The 13,036-nt window shown below is 41.2% G+C and overlaps 1 protein-coding gene across 1 annotated transcript; it reads right to left on the bottom strand.

Moving 5' to 3' along the window:
• Nucleotides 1-97: 97 nt before the first annotated feature.
• On the bottom strand, nucleotides 98-3,798 carry LOC132993070 (Krueppel-like factor 11). Its single transcript, XM_061062719.1, has 4 exons — nucleotides 3,626-3,798; nucleotides 2,482-2,760; nucleotides 1,082-2,027; nucleotides 98-875 (listed from the first exon to the last, which is right to left on the bottom strand). The coding sequence occupies exons 1-4, from the start codon at nucleotides 3,662-3,664 to the stop codon at nucleotides 574-576; spliced, it is 1,566 nt and encodes a 521-aa protein (XP_060918702.1). The 5' UTR covers nucleotides 3,665-3,798; the 3' UTR covers nucleotides 98-573.
• Nucleotides 3,799-13,036: the final 9,238 nt, after the last annotated feature.

The raw sequence follows: 13,036 nt of genomic DNA, 5'->3' as shown, positions 1-13,036 counted from the left end.
TCACTGCCTTTCTGCAAGAGACAACCAGTAAAGATTGCTGACTCTACCGGGATCCAAAACCTTGTTTTTTCCCCTGAATGACACTCTGAAAAATGTCTGGTTTAATCTTTTATTTATTACAAATATGTATTAAATAATATGAAAAGTTAGGGAGATATAATCAAGGTATAATCATAGTACTGGTGATTAATATTCATATTTACATTGCTTTTTCAACCTTTTCCTTAATATGACAAATAAATGCATTTCAACACCAAGAATACATTCACATACACATACATTTCTGTTGAGCAAAGTGTTTGTAGGAGAGGTGCAGAAAATGAAATGTGTAAGACCAACTTCATAGAAAGACTTTGGCAAGTGTGCATACATAAAATCAGTAATATCAAAGTAAACAAAAGAATCCTTTTGAGAGAAATACACGTACAAATAAGCAATAGGGAGGAAAACAAAGAGTCCAGTGCATGTGTTTCTTTCATTCCCAAGAGTAGAATAGCAGCAGCCGACTGTGCTTGGCTGCTCCCAGAGTCTCTATGGCATCTCGGGAGTATTAAAGATGGCAGTGTTTATTGTCTACTTTGAGCTGGCAGGCACCAGCATGCTTAGTGTGGCAAGGCCAGGTTTGGAGGAAGGTGGTTTGCCAGCGGCCATTTTGTTTAGGCTCCGAACATCAGCCTGCCAGGAGGGAACTTTCTTCGTTGTCATGTGGCGGCGGGCGTGTTTGGTGAGGTGATCGCTCCGCATGAACCGCCGCTCGCACACGGGACACACAAATTTCTTCTCGCCGGTGTGTGTTCGCCGGTGGCGGGACAGTTCGTCGGAGCGAGCGAACCTCTTATCACAGCCGTCCCAACTGCAGCTGAAAGGTTTCTCACCTGTAGGAGGCAAACAGAGAGCGCAAGACAGGAGAGTCAGAATGTGAGTCACACATGAGTCATGTAATCTTCAAACGATAGCGTGCTGTGTCTGAGATACAACAATAAGCTCACTCATGACTCACAAACAGGACGAAACACTCATCTGTGGTCAGATCTTGATTTAGCATTCTCATGATAATCAACCATTGTCAGTGAACCCTCACCTGTGTGTGTCCTTAAATGAGCCTTGAGATGTGAGCTCTTGAAGTAAGTCTTCCTGCAGCCTGGGAAGTTGCACACATAGTTCCTCCTGCGGGAGAAGTCCATCTTTGTGGCTGTCGTACCTCCACTGGGCCCCGCTGGCACATACACAGGGGCTGGAGCCAGAGGTAGTAGCTTGGTGTTGCCCAGCGTCATAACAGTCTGAGTGCAGTGAGGGGCCTGAGAGACAGAGGATTGTGGGAGAACCAGCATCATGGTGCCCTGAGGGACTGCTGAGCCCACAATGAGAGACTGCTGGACAGAGGAGGCGTTGGCTGAGGCGGGCTGTGGGAGGATTGGTGTGGTGGCTGTTCGAATACCTGTACTGGATGTCTGAACTGCACCGGGGATGAACGCTGAGATGATCCCCGATTGGCTGGTGACGGGGAACATCTGGCAGATGATTTGAGGGCTGGTGACTGAAGATGGGAACATGGTTGCGGGAGTGTGTGGGTTGTTTTGTGGTTGGGTATTGAAAAAAGTGGGGGTGGAGGCATTGTCCAAACTGTTTTTTGAGGGACTAGTTTGCTGCTCTATTTTTAAGACAGGTGTGAGAGGAGCAGGAGGAGATGGAGGTGTGTTAGTCTCAGTCTTTGTGATGTGTTGCTGCTGCTGCTGCTGTCGCTTCTGGCAGAGTGTCGCAGCAGTTACTGTGTCTCTTGTTTTCTCTGGGTTGGGGGCAACAGGAATGCGGTGTTGGCAGGGGGTGCTGTCTGCAGTGTGGCGGATGACGCTGGTCGCCATGGCTCTGCAGGGCTGGGGTAGAGGGGGGAGGTAGGGGGTCTTCTCAGGAATGGGTGCCAGGACAGGTTGATGGAGCCCGGACAAACAGTGTTGCGAGGCCACAGCCGGGCCAGAGCTGGGTGTTGAAGTCTCAACAAAGCTTGGGCTGTGAGGGGGGGTCATACACTGGAAAGAGACATTTGAGACGGGAATTAAAAGACTGTTTCTCTAGTTTTGAGACGTTATATTTGCAGAGATTAGTCACACACAATCACAGGTGGCAGGCAGACGCAAGCTGGCATAATGATGACTCTGAGCAATAAACTGTGATTTTTATAACCCTGCAGAGAGGAGGTCACACCCTCTTGCTGTTTCAAGGTCTTTGCTTCTGCAGTACCTCTCACCTGCCCTGGTCACTTGTGATGAACTATGGGCCTATTGTTATCTTTTACATCAAGAGGGTTTAATGCAAACCTAGGCTTTTGAAAATATGTTTGCTAATCAAACAACAGTTATCACATAGGTTTCACAGCTCCTCTGCTCCAAATATGATGAAAAAGCAGGAGAACTCCTTGTTGCATGACCAATATTCATATAACTCAATAGTTTGACCTGCACATAATCGCGACAACTAACTCACCAGGGACGAGAGGGACACGAAATCCTTCGGTGGCTCTGGAAGTTCTGGTGGCAACAGGGAGTCGCAAGAGTCTGAGGCTGGGGTGAGGGGTCGCGGCTTGCAGGGGTTCGGCCTGTTGCTGCTGATAAAGTGACCCTGGCCCCAAGAACTCATGCACACCAACGCTTCAGCTGCCTCAAGGTCTGTGTACTCCAGGTTAGAGGTTATATTGCAGACCGTCTGATTATTGTCATGCCTCCTTCTCTTTGCATAAGAGGCGCAATGATCGATGTACTCACTCTAAAAGAAAAAAAAAAAAAAAAAAAGGAACATCAGACATAGGAACAGTGCTTTGGCATTGTCAAGTAGGTAGGTTATCGAGGTAATTTTCACTTGTGTTATAAGCTGTAATTATTTAAGTTTACTCATATCAGACTGTTTGATAAAGACAAACAAAGGGAGGTTTCTATTCTGTTAACTGTTAACAAGAAAAATAATCTAATTCCACTTATCATCTGCGCTGTCACAGATCGCGGGCCAAACTGCATGATGTTGCCAATAAGGGAAAGGGGGTGTTGGTGACTACACCCCGGCCCAGCATGCACTGCCTTTGGCTGCGTGCCGGGACACCTCCCATTGCCAAATATAGACCAAACTGTGACGTGCTACCCGAGATGAGCCATGTGAAATCCCCATAAAGAGGGTTTGCATCAGGAAGTAGATTTGGCAACTAACAACTTTAAAATACATTATTATATTGAACCAAGCTTATTACTGATTCTAGACATGAAGTCAACCATGTGATACTAATAGTCTACACTGACAGGCTTCGGTTGATTTTTAAACTCAATTTTTAACTTAATTATCAAAGAGACATTTGTTATATCATCTTTTAAATAGTGAATAATACGCAAATTGACTAAATATTATTAACAATAATAATAATAAAACAGGTGTTATCTTTCAATTTGTTTTTGACTATTTGGTGTACTTAGGACGCTGACGTGACAGAAAATAATGTGTTAATAAGTCAAACTCGTGAATAAATGGTTAGTTTAGCTAAAAACTTGGCTTAAGAACAAAAACATTGTAAACAACTGAATCTTACAAGGCTGTTACATATATGTCGCTTTCAACTAAAATAGTAGTTTAAACGATCGCTTACCCCGTTTGAGTCCATCTCTGTGAATTTTCGCGATGGCATTGAAGATTAAAAAATCTGAGTTTGACTTTTTTGTTGTCAAAAGCAGTACAGAACAAAGAGACGGCGGTCGCCAGTGCTGCTGCTTCTACTAGGGTAGGGTTGAGGTCGTTTTTCTCTAACTGGCTCCCTTTTCTCTCAGCTGTGTGTGTAAAACATGGGAGGAGAAAAAAAAAAAAGAAAAACAAAACTCACAACACGCACCGGCGGGTGGCAACACTCGGCCAATCACAATTGAGTGTGTGCGGGACGTCGGCCAATGGGAGAGTAGGGAGCGCGTGAACAGTGCATGCCCGCTGGACGGTTGGAGGAAATAGGGTGCGTGGCCGTTGGTGGGCGTGGTCTTCAGAGTCAGCAGTGTCAGGGTAAACCCGATGAACTGCCATCCGCTAAACTAGGCAAAAGGTCGGCCCGGTCTATGCTGCGTTTAGTGGGAGTGGGAACGCACTGTTAGGAAACGCAGTAAGATTCGATGAAATAGTGTTAAAGCAATCCGAAAACAAAATTATTTTGTGAAAATATCCATTAGCAAAAAAACGCTGTAAAGGAGCTCAAGTGGTGAAATATATCGAGGAATGTTATTCTTTCCATTGTGAAATGACTTATGAAAGAGTTGTTGCCAAATCAATAAAACCAGTGATTCGGTCACTATAGGTGCTGCAGTTAATTGTTTAAAGTACAATATCTTTAGTGATGTAGTGTAAAGCATTTCAAATTTAAGAATAGATATTGAGAATGTAATAGCCTATGTGTTGTTGTTTTTTATTCCATTATATTCTTCTTACTTTTTTTGTTTCTTTGTGTTTTCTCAAGCGGTCAACAGATTTATCTTGTTATTTTGGGATGTCAATGATGGTTAACTAGGCTACTTAATTGCAGCCGTTAGAAAGGATTTAGATTAATGAATTCACAGAAAAGCCCGCATGGTTATCCCAAGATAACAAGATGTATAAAATCGAGATCTCGAGAACACGTTGAAATTCAGGCTTTTCGTTATCACCTAAAAATGAAGTAAAATAAAATGTGTGAAAGTCTGCTTAGGACTTCCTGTATTACATATTAATAATATTGCAAAATCAAAGAAATCAAATTGGACTATTGTGAAATAGTTTGAATACTTTTAATACCATGGATTGCATTAAAATGCTAAAATGTGTTATTTATTCCCTTGCTAAACAGTTTGTTACTCTATATAAGCCTACTGGAATTTATTTTTCTAAAAAGGTTTTAAGGTGAAAGAGATGAATGCAAAAAAATAAAATAAAAGTGTTTCAATGTTTGAGCAGGCCAGGTAATACATAGGCCATTGCCAATGCATGCTTTAATGCCATTATTTACTGACATTTATATATAACTTTAATGCAAATTTTTTTCACTTGTGCGAAATGCCAGTCCAAAGACAACCCTAATTTTTCAAGCTTCATTCCATACATGGCAGCGAGGGGCCTAAAAGAAAGGTATTAGACTTTTTTTTCCCACATTACGTGAACGCAACACCAGGGCCAGCTGAGGCGCGGGATGCTGTCTTGTTTTTGGAGACGTTTCTGCAGCTTTCTTACAAAAAATCCCCCAAAAACAAGAGCCTAGTTGTAATCAGTTTTAGATTTTACAACACAAACACAAAGTTGCTAAGCTACAAAGTAAGTAAATGGTTATGTATTTTTCCATTATATGATTTCAGCTGTAAGCCATGCTATCACTGCATTATCAGTATCCCCTTTAAAGCAGTTATACTAATATTTATGTGGTTTCACAGTAAATTAGGTCAGAGTCTAGAGGGCACTTAATAAGCCTTCTAAATAGTAGCCTACATAAATAAGTCAGATAGTTTCTGGTGTGCACCAATCTGGTCATGACACTTGTTTTGTCTATGACTGCAGCCACTATGGAATTATTGGGTGGAGTTAAAAGTGACCCATTTAAATCCATATTTTCTATATCAGAATTTTGATTCACATTTTTATTGTTTCATTTGCAAACACATTAAGCCGTAGAATAAGGGTTTTGCCAGAGGCATTCAATTCTACAGATGCTATGCCCTGATAAACTATTATCCCCAGAAAAAAGTATAGGCCGAATGTGATTTATTTTCTGATAATAAATATGCTCCCTTAATTTTACTAGAAATGTTAATGTATGCTTTGCTATGCTAACCTATGACCAAGTATCTGACCACTTCTATGAGGTTATACCTCGTGTCAGAGTATTCAAAACGGTCTTGACCTACATATGCTGTTACATCACCAACTGTATTAGGACAAAGAAAAAATGAGTCAGAAGTCCCAACGAATTTCTGGAAGTGATCATATGAAAAAGCTCCACTGTTACAAGTTTGAAAAGTTGTTTTTACAAATGCTTTGGTAAAAACAATAGTAGTAGTAGTTTTCATGAGTATCCGGTGCAGGTATTTTCATGCTCTGTCTCCCTTTTCTTTTGAAACGTTATGGTCAGGCCTGCTACCTTAAGCTTGAGCCGGATGAGTTGCCCACCTGCAGAAGATAGGAGTGTCGCAGGTGGGCTGGTGTGGCCCTAGCAGTGCCTTGCTTGACTCACGTAAGCATGACCTCAGAGAGCAACGAGGGCATGGAGATGTGGCAGCGCAGCTTCAGCGCCAGCAGCTAGTGAGGAAGAGGGAGGAGTTACAGGGACAACGTGTTGATCGCAGGCATGACAGGCAGAAGCACAGCAGCCTGTTTGTGATATAAGTGGGGCAGGCCAATTCAACTTAGTCAGGGAATCTGGAGGAAAGGTTACACAGGCCCTATCTGGGCCTCCTCATGCACACCTCCCCTGTCCGGCCAACTCCCCCATCTCAGGAACTCCTGGAGTGGACCCAAAAAGGGGGGAGTTACCCAAGTAGGGTTAAATATACCACCCAAAGCCTATATTTCACTTACAGGCCCCTGGGCTATGACAGGCAGCCACAGGCAGTGTTATATAGACCAGACAGTTTCTCCACAGTTATTATATCCACTCAAAATGTTTGTTTTATTAATTGAGAAAGACTACACATGTTGTCAGGTTGTCTTTATAGTTGTTGTTCATAAACATGTTCGTATATACATTTGAACTGGTTTTACAGTTGTGAGGGAACCTACAAAGAGTACCACATGACTTGTTTGGAAAATGTTTGAAAAAAAATAAAATAAAGAAATGCAAATATAACCTTCAATTTAATGAAAAAAAACATCATAGTCAATATAGCTTTTTGCAAAGTATCGGCAGATTGATCCGTTTGTGTGTTTTTGGGACTACAAATAAATTCAGCTTTTTGAAACAATTCAAATGTAACTTTAAAGGTAGGACTCACTGCATCGCCAAAGTGTATTTTACATTTTATTTATGTTGAAATACTGCGATGCTTGTGTCAATTTCATATGGTTTGGTGATCATTTTGTAACAGCAACAGTTAGTAGGCCTATAAATGTTACACAATAGCCCAGAATGGTTTGTCAGCCCAGTTGAACTTGTGGAAAACAGTCAGTCAGTAGCCCCTCTGGCATCTGGGTTAAAGGGCACATTGAGTAATGATACCCCAGGCTGTGTGTAAAACCTCTGATGAAGGAGCCATCAGCCTTCTTTCCACTCCAATTAGGTTTAAGGAATGTGAAATAAGAAGCAAATAATGAAACTCTTTACTTGTGCAAAAATCTAATTCTATGGCAAAGAATGTTGTGCAAAAAAAAAAAAAAAGGCCTAAATGTCTGTCATAAGAGTTTGAAGTTGGTTGGTACAATACTACCTGAAGGTTTCCCTGTTGTGGCCCTAAATATGGTGATAAGGTCAAATCATTGGTTGTGACTGGTTAGAATCATTGAATAGCAGAGGTTATGATGTGGTTTTTAAAAGCACAGCTCTAGCTTCTGGTAAGATTCTAAATTTGTCTGGCCATTTTCATGTCGAACTCATAGCTTTCACTTCAGGTCCCAAATGGTCCCATTTCCATACTTCAAATGATAAGAAAAATAGGAGGAGATGAGAGGTAGATACACAATTACATTACCACAAAAACAAAAAAATATATTTTGCTGACTTAATTGTGTAGAACGGCTTTAATGTCGTGGTCCCGACGTAACATATTAGCTCTTGTTTTCCCCTTGCTTGTTTGTTGTTGTTGTTTTTGTTTTTAAATTCTCTGTTAAATTAATTCCTTTAAAGGAATACCACATGTTTCATCTTTCAAGTAGAAAAAAACCAAATACAAATTCTTTAGAGTCTGGGAATGATAGATAATAAATACTGCCTGACAACAAACCACATAGCTGTATTGGCCACCTCTTATAGAAAGCTCTGTACTGAATGATGCTTTGTTTACCACAGGTTTGGCCCCACCCCCTTTCCCGCCTACACATTAGAAAGAAGCAACAGGAATTCCTCTACAGGCTCCTGGCTCCCTATTGGTCCGAATGAGATTCAGACCCAATCTGTTGCTATGAGACACTGACTCTGTGCTGCCAGCTCACTGTCTGTTGGCATGGCAACATGAGGAGCAGGAGGCAGGTTTAAGGGCCTCCCAGGAGGAGCTCCTCGGGAGACAGAGCATGTGTGGAGTCTAATGATGAAGGATTGGCTATCTGTGACATCATTAAAAAATCCACACGTTGAATCATTTACTGTCTAGTTGTCAGCTGCAGAGAAAAATGCTCGTGTTTTTCACCATAATATGAGTTACGGAAGGAGTTCATTCTTTCATTATGGTTTCCTGCAGACAAGGGGGGCACAGGACCCTCAAACACGAAAACATCAGGGTCAAAGGAATCCAACAAAATACCCCACCCCTTGACAGGGTTTGTATCATGAACTCAGTGACCTTTTAATGCAGCCTTTGTTTCACTCACTGCAGAGATGTAGATCTCACCGCGGGCTTTGTTTGACGAATGCCGGATGAGGGTGTTGACATCTTCTGTCCGCAGGGACTCTCTGACTCTTTGAGGGGGATTTTTTAAGAGCCTCACGAGTAGGCTACAGGAGTGATAAGTGGTGTAAAGATGTTGAATACAAATAAACAGATAATACTTCTACATTTAATCTGTAATAGCTAAGAGTGTTTTGAGAGTGTCAGCGATGCGGAACGACACTGGCAAAAGAGCATTAAAGACTCAGAGGGTACCTCAGGTAATTTTGGCCTCAGGTAACAGTCATTGCGTGTGATCCGAATGTAACTATGAAGATAATGTAGGTTGCCGGACATGTGGGTAATTAAGGCACCAGGATGAATTCACTGAGGCCATATCAGCCAGAGATTGTACTGTAGTCTGCCCGTAGCTCTTTTCTTTGGGTGGGTTCAGCATCTTTGGGATCAGGTTTACAATATATGTTAATGCAGACACTTTCTTGTTGAGTTCAGTTTTAGTTCAGTCCGCTCATTTGAACTGCTGGATCTCGCAACTGGACCTGATGTTTTCCAGTCGTTTGTTAGCATGTGCAGCAAGTTTTTCTAACGTCCACATTATAGCGAAGAAGAAAACGTCTTTCTCACGGGGATCTGTAGCGTTATCTCACAGCATTCGGCTTACATGGGACTATTTTTTTAAGAATGCCACTCACATTTTTTGACCACTGAGGAAGCAGAGATCTTTAATTTGTATGCTCTGAGATGATTGACATCTCTTTGTTTTCTCTGTTTCGGGATGTGCACAGTGGACGCAGAGCTGCAGAAATTTGAATGATCATATCAGTATACTGCAGAGATTTTTTTTCCCACAACATTTTTTCAAAATGGACAGAACAGACTCTGGTGTTAGGATGGTTTTGCCCATCTAATTCAAGAGAATGTGAGTGGGCATGTTACATCACCCACCCACCCTTACAAAAAACAAACACCCACACATACTTGCATTTGCACACATCCACCTACACACTCAGGCATTGGTTAAATAAAAAACAGCAATAATTCTACATAAAACCTATATAAAATATGCCCTAAAAGTTGCCCTATTTTAATTTTTGGTCCTGATCATTTTCAATAAGTGTGCACTAATCTGTTTCATACAGTGGTATTCATTAAAGGTGTATTACTCTAGGATATTTTTCTGAATGTGGAAAATCACATTGTAAGTCCTCTATGTCTTGCCACAGTGTCAGTACAGTTTAGAGATAGGTGTAATTATTTCATATAACAGACTGCTGGACTTATTAAATTTGTATAAGTGAAAAATGTAGGAGTGTTTGTATTTTTCTCCTTTTAGATGTCCTTATGATTTTGACGTTTAGTCATAAATGACTACAGTATGAGGAGACAGAATGCTTTCTGCTCTACATTATAACTGATTCAATGTTTTTTCACTTGCTTTGCAGCCTCTCGATGTGTTCTCCATTGTGCGAGTTTTCTGGAAGAACAGTAAAAGGCCATGGTTTCAGTGTGTGGGTACAGTAGGTGTTGGTCTATTTTCAAAGATGCTATTTTCAGTATCTGCAAGCTGAATCACAGAGGCACAATGAAAACTCCTCCTGTTATGTCACCAAGTCCACACATCGTGAGTGAATAACTTCACAGCAGGAGGGAGTTTTTACTTTAAAGAGCGGCTCTGTGAAAAAATATTTCAATGAATCATACAAAGACACACAGGAACAGGCTGATTCAAACACCTAGGACAATGCAGTTCTATTTTTTCATCTTGTGCGGTCATTTTTAAAGTCATAAGAAGTTTAGAAGATGATTCCAGGAGAAATTTCATTTCAAAAGAATGCATGCTTCACTGTGCAAATCAAAGCCCATTTCTTATTGGTGTAATTCAAAAGAAAGATGAAGAAGACATGAGCATTAAACTGTATGTGAAAATGTTTCACTTCATACCAGATATGGAGCAGAATGTATCTCAGAGGGATTACTGTTGAGGGAGGAATGTGTTTGGTTTTCTCAAAGTATGAAACCAGAGCTGATACTAAAGCTGTTCTCAGGATGTTTGAACAGCATCGGACTAGGTCACTTGTGGTCTGGTCTGCCGAGGGTATGTTATTCTGTTGTAAGAGTGCGCAGTTTGACGGGGCAGAAAACAAAATGGTGCTTTGGTGCAGAATTTGAAAACCAACCAGAGAAGCATCTCTCAACAGCAGTAAGATTATATGAGTCATCGGTTTAGGTGTAAACATACTGTAGCTCAGTATTTACATTTTTTATGATATTCCATATTACTGGATTACACAAATAGGTGCCCTCACATTTGACAACACTCCTGCTGTGTCACCGTGCAACAACAATAATCAACTAACTTGTTTATGAAAACTGAATAATACTGTTGGGTTGTTTTTTTCCAGCAGAAATAATTTCCCAAGTTAGTCACTGAATGGTGAAAGAAAAAAATTCCAACCACAGAAATTCAAACTGACTTATCAAAACTTCCAAACCCACAAAAAGCAACACACAGCATGAAGATCTCTTGAAATAATAAAAGATACTGCCACAAAAACAAAACAGTGCTGAAACTTAATGAATACATGGCATAGTATGTGGCCGGACACAGCCTGAGATATTGGGTAGAATATAGGTCTAATTTCTACACACCAAAGTGCAAAGCGGACACATCCACACATTTTATTTGACTTCATCTTTGTTATCAATGGATAACATCAACAGTTTTTGTGTGACAACCAGTAAGATTTCAAGAAAACTACTAAAATGGGAAAACCATAGAGATGCATCGATTGGGAAAATCAGGGCTGATGCCGATGTCGAAGTTCGAAAAAACAATTTAACCGATTGCCGATTCCAATACCGATGTTTGTTTCATGACTTCTTTTGGTGTAAGAATGCCACCATTTTTTCCCCTATTTGACAATGAAAACAAGTCAGTGTATTCAAGATGTGATTTCATCTGCCCAGTGAAAAAAACCTCTTCTCTGAATCAGTAGGTAGGTGTACTACATGCCAGCATTAAATTGATTTGGCACAACAAATAAACATCGGCTACTGACATCGGTTCATGCCACATTATTTGCCGATGTGTCGATATTTGTCAACAGGGCAAATATCGGTCGATAGCGATGATGAACTGATGCATCCCTATAAAACAAGCAGTGATATCTTGACATGAAAATATAAATATGACGAGATCTTGGGCAAACAAACGAAATGTACTTGTTATCATGGAAAATGATTTGTGTGTCTCTTACACAAGAGCATTCTAAAGGGTTTGTAGTCTTTTAAAGGCCCTTACACACCAAGCAGATGGCAAAGAACTCGTAGTGACAAAGGCTGCCTGTGGCATCGCCTCACGTCTTGGCCAAAAAGTTGCATTAGAACACACCGCAAAGACTACAGCCGACGGCCAACCACCACGTACGTTCTGCACATGTGTGAGGGGGCAGCAGTAGCACGTTGTTATGATACGAGAAGACCATTTTCACACCACTGTCGCGCACCACTCGTATTATAGGTAGCCTACTAATCGAGATTAATGTCTGATAAAAAGTTGAAAATGGCACTGGCGTTGTCAGCCCTCTATCTTTTAGTGGAAAAAGAAAAGAAGAGGCGGAGGCGACAAATAAGAAGAAATCGCACTAATGGGTGAAAGCATGGATACTACAGCGCCATCCTCAAGTGGCTTTCCTGAACCTGTGACGAGAGCTGGAGAGAAATGACGACTCCGAACAGCCAATCAGAGAGATCCCTCTCACTGACCACCAACGGCGATTCAACGTGTCGAATCGGCCAAAAAAAGGTCAACGGGGGTGGGTGGGTAGTGAGTTTAACAAACAAACAGCTTATCAAAAAAGAAGTCCAGTAGAGCATTAGATTCTATAGATTTATCATTAACACTAAGTGTTTCTATCAGATTCCAATTTGTTAACGTTACATACCAAAATATGAGTTTCATATCACCTTATGTACTATTTAGAAAATACCATGGAGAAAAGAGGCACCATATGACTGAGCTGAGATCCTGCCCAGTTTCCTGACCTCACCTTAGGTCATCCATATGAGGACCTAAGAGCTGCGTGTTGACAGTGTGGGTTTAAAACAAGGACATAGTGTATCATCATGGAGAAGGAGCGGGACGAGAGAGACAGTAAAAGAGGGACGGAGCAGATGGCCTCGCACATACGGACAACAGGGCAGCAAATCTTCAGTGGCTTGGCCCGCTGGTTAAATAATAACTAAATGAGTCTTGTGGCCTTCCTGAACCTGCTGAAGGACCAGTCAGAGCGTTTCACCTTTTATAATGCTGCGTGTACCAGTCTGTTATCTATCAGACTGATGGCATCATGAGTCCGCCTTATGACTGTTATGATAAACACGTTATAAACACAAGGGTCGTGTTTGTCTTACTGTGACTATCATTTTAGAAAATACTTAGTGACAGGGATGTGATTTATCAGTCTTGTTTTTCTGAAACAAACATAAATAAGTTATTAAAATGTCCATCAAATGCTATC

This window comes from Labrus mixtus, chromosome 18, assembly GCF_963584025.1.
Source record: "Labrus mixtus chromosome 18, fLabMix1.1, whole genome shotgun sequence".
In the NCBI taxonomy this organism is placed as follows: Eukaryota; Metazoa; Chordata; class Actinopteri; order Labriformes; family Labridae; genus Labrus; species Labrus mixtus.
Note: the sequence above shows the minus strand (reverse complement) of the source record. Positions and strands in the feature narration are given on the sequence as shown.

Bases quoted from the DNA above. Each gene is read 5' to 3' on its own strand.
- LOC132993070 (XM_061062719.1), bottom strand. From the start codon at position 3,664: ATGCCATCGCGAAAATTCACAGAGATGGACTCAAACGGG. The intron at 2,761-3,625 runs GTAAGCGATCGT...TTTTTCTTTTAG, and splicing joins CAGAGATGGACTCAAACGGG to AGTGAGTACATCGATCATTG. The intron at 876-1,081 runs GTGAGGGTTCAC...TGCCTCCTACAG, and splicing joins TCATTTAAGGACACACACAG to GTGAGAAACCTTTCAGCTGC.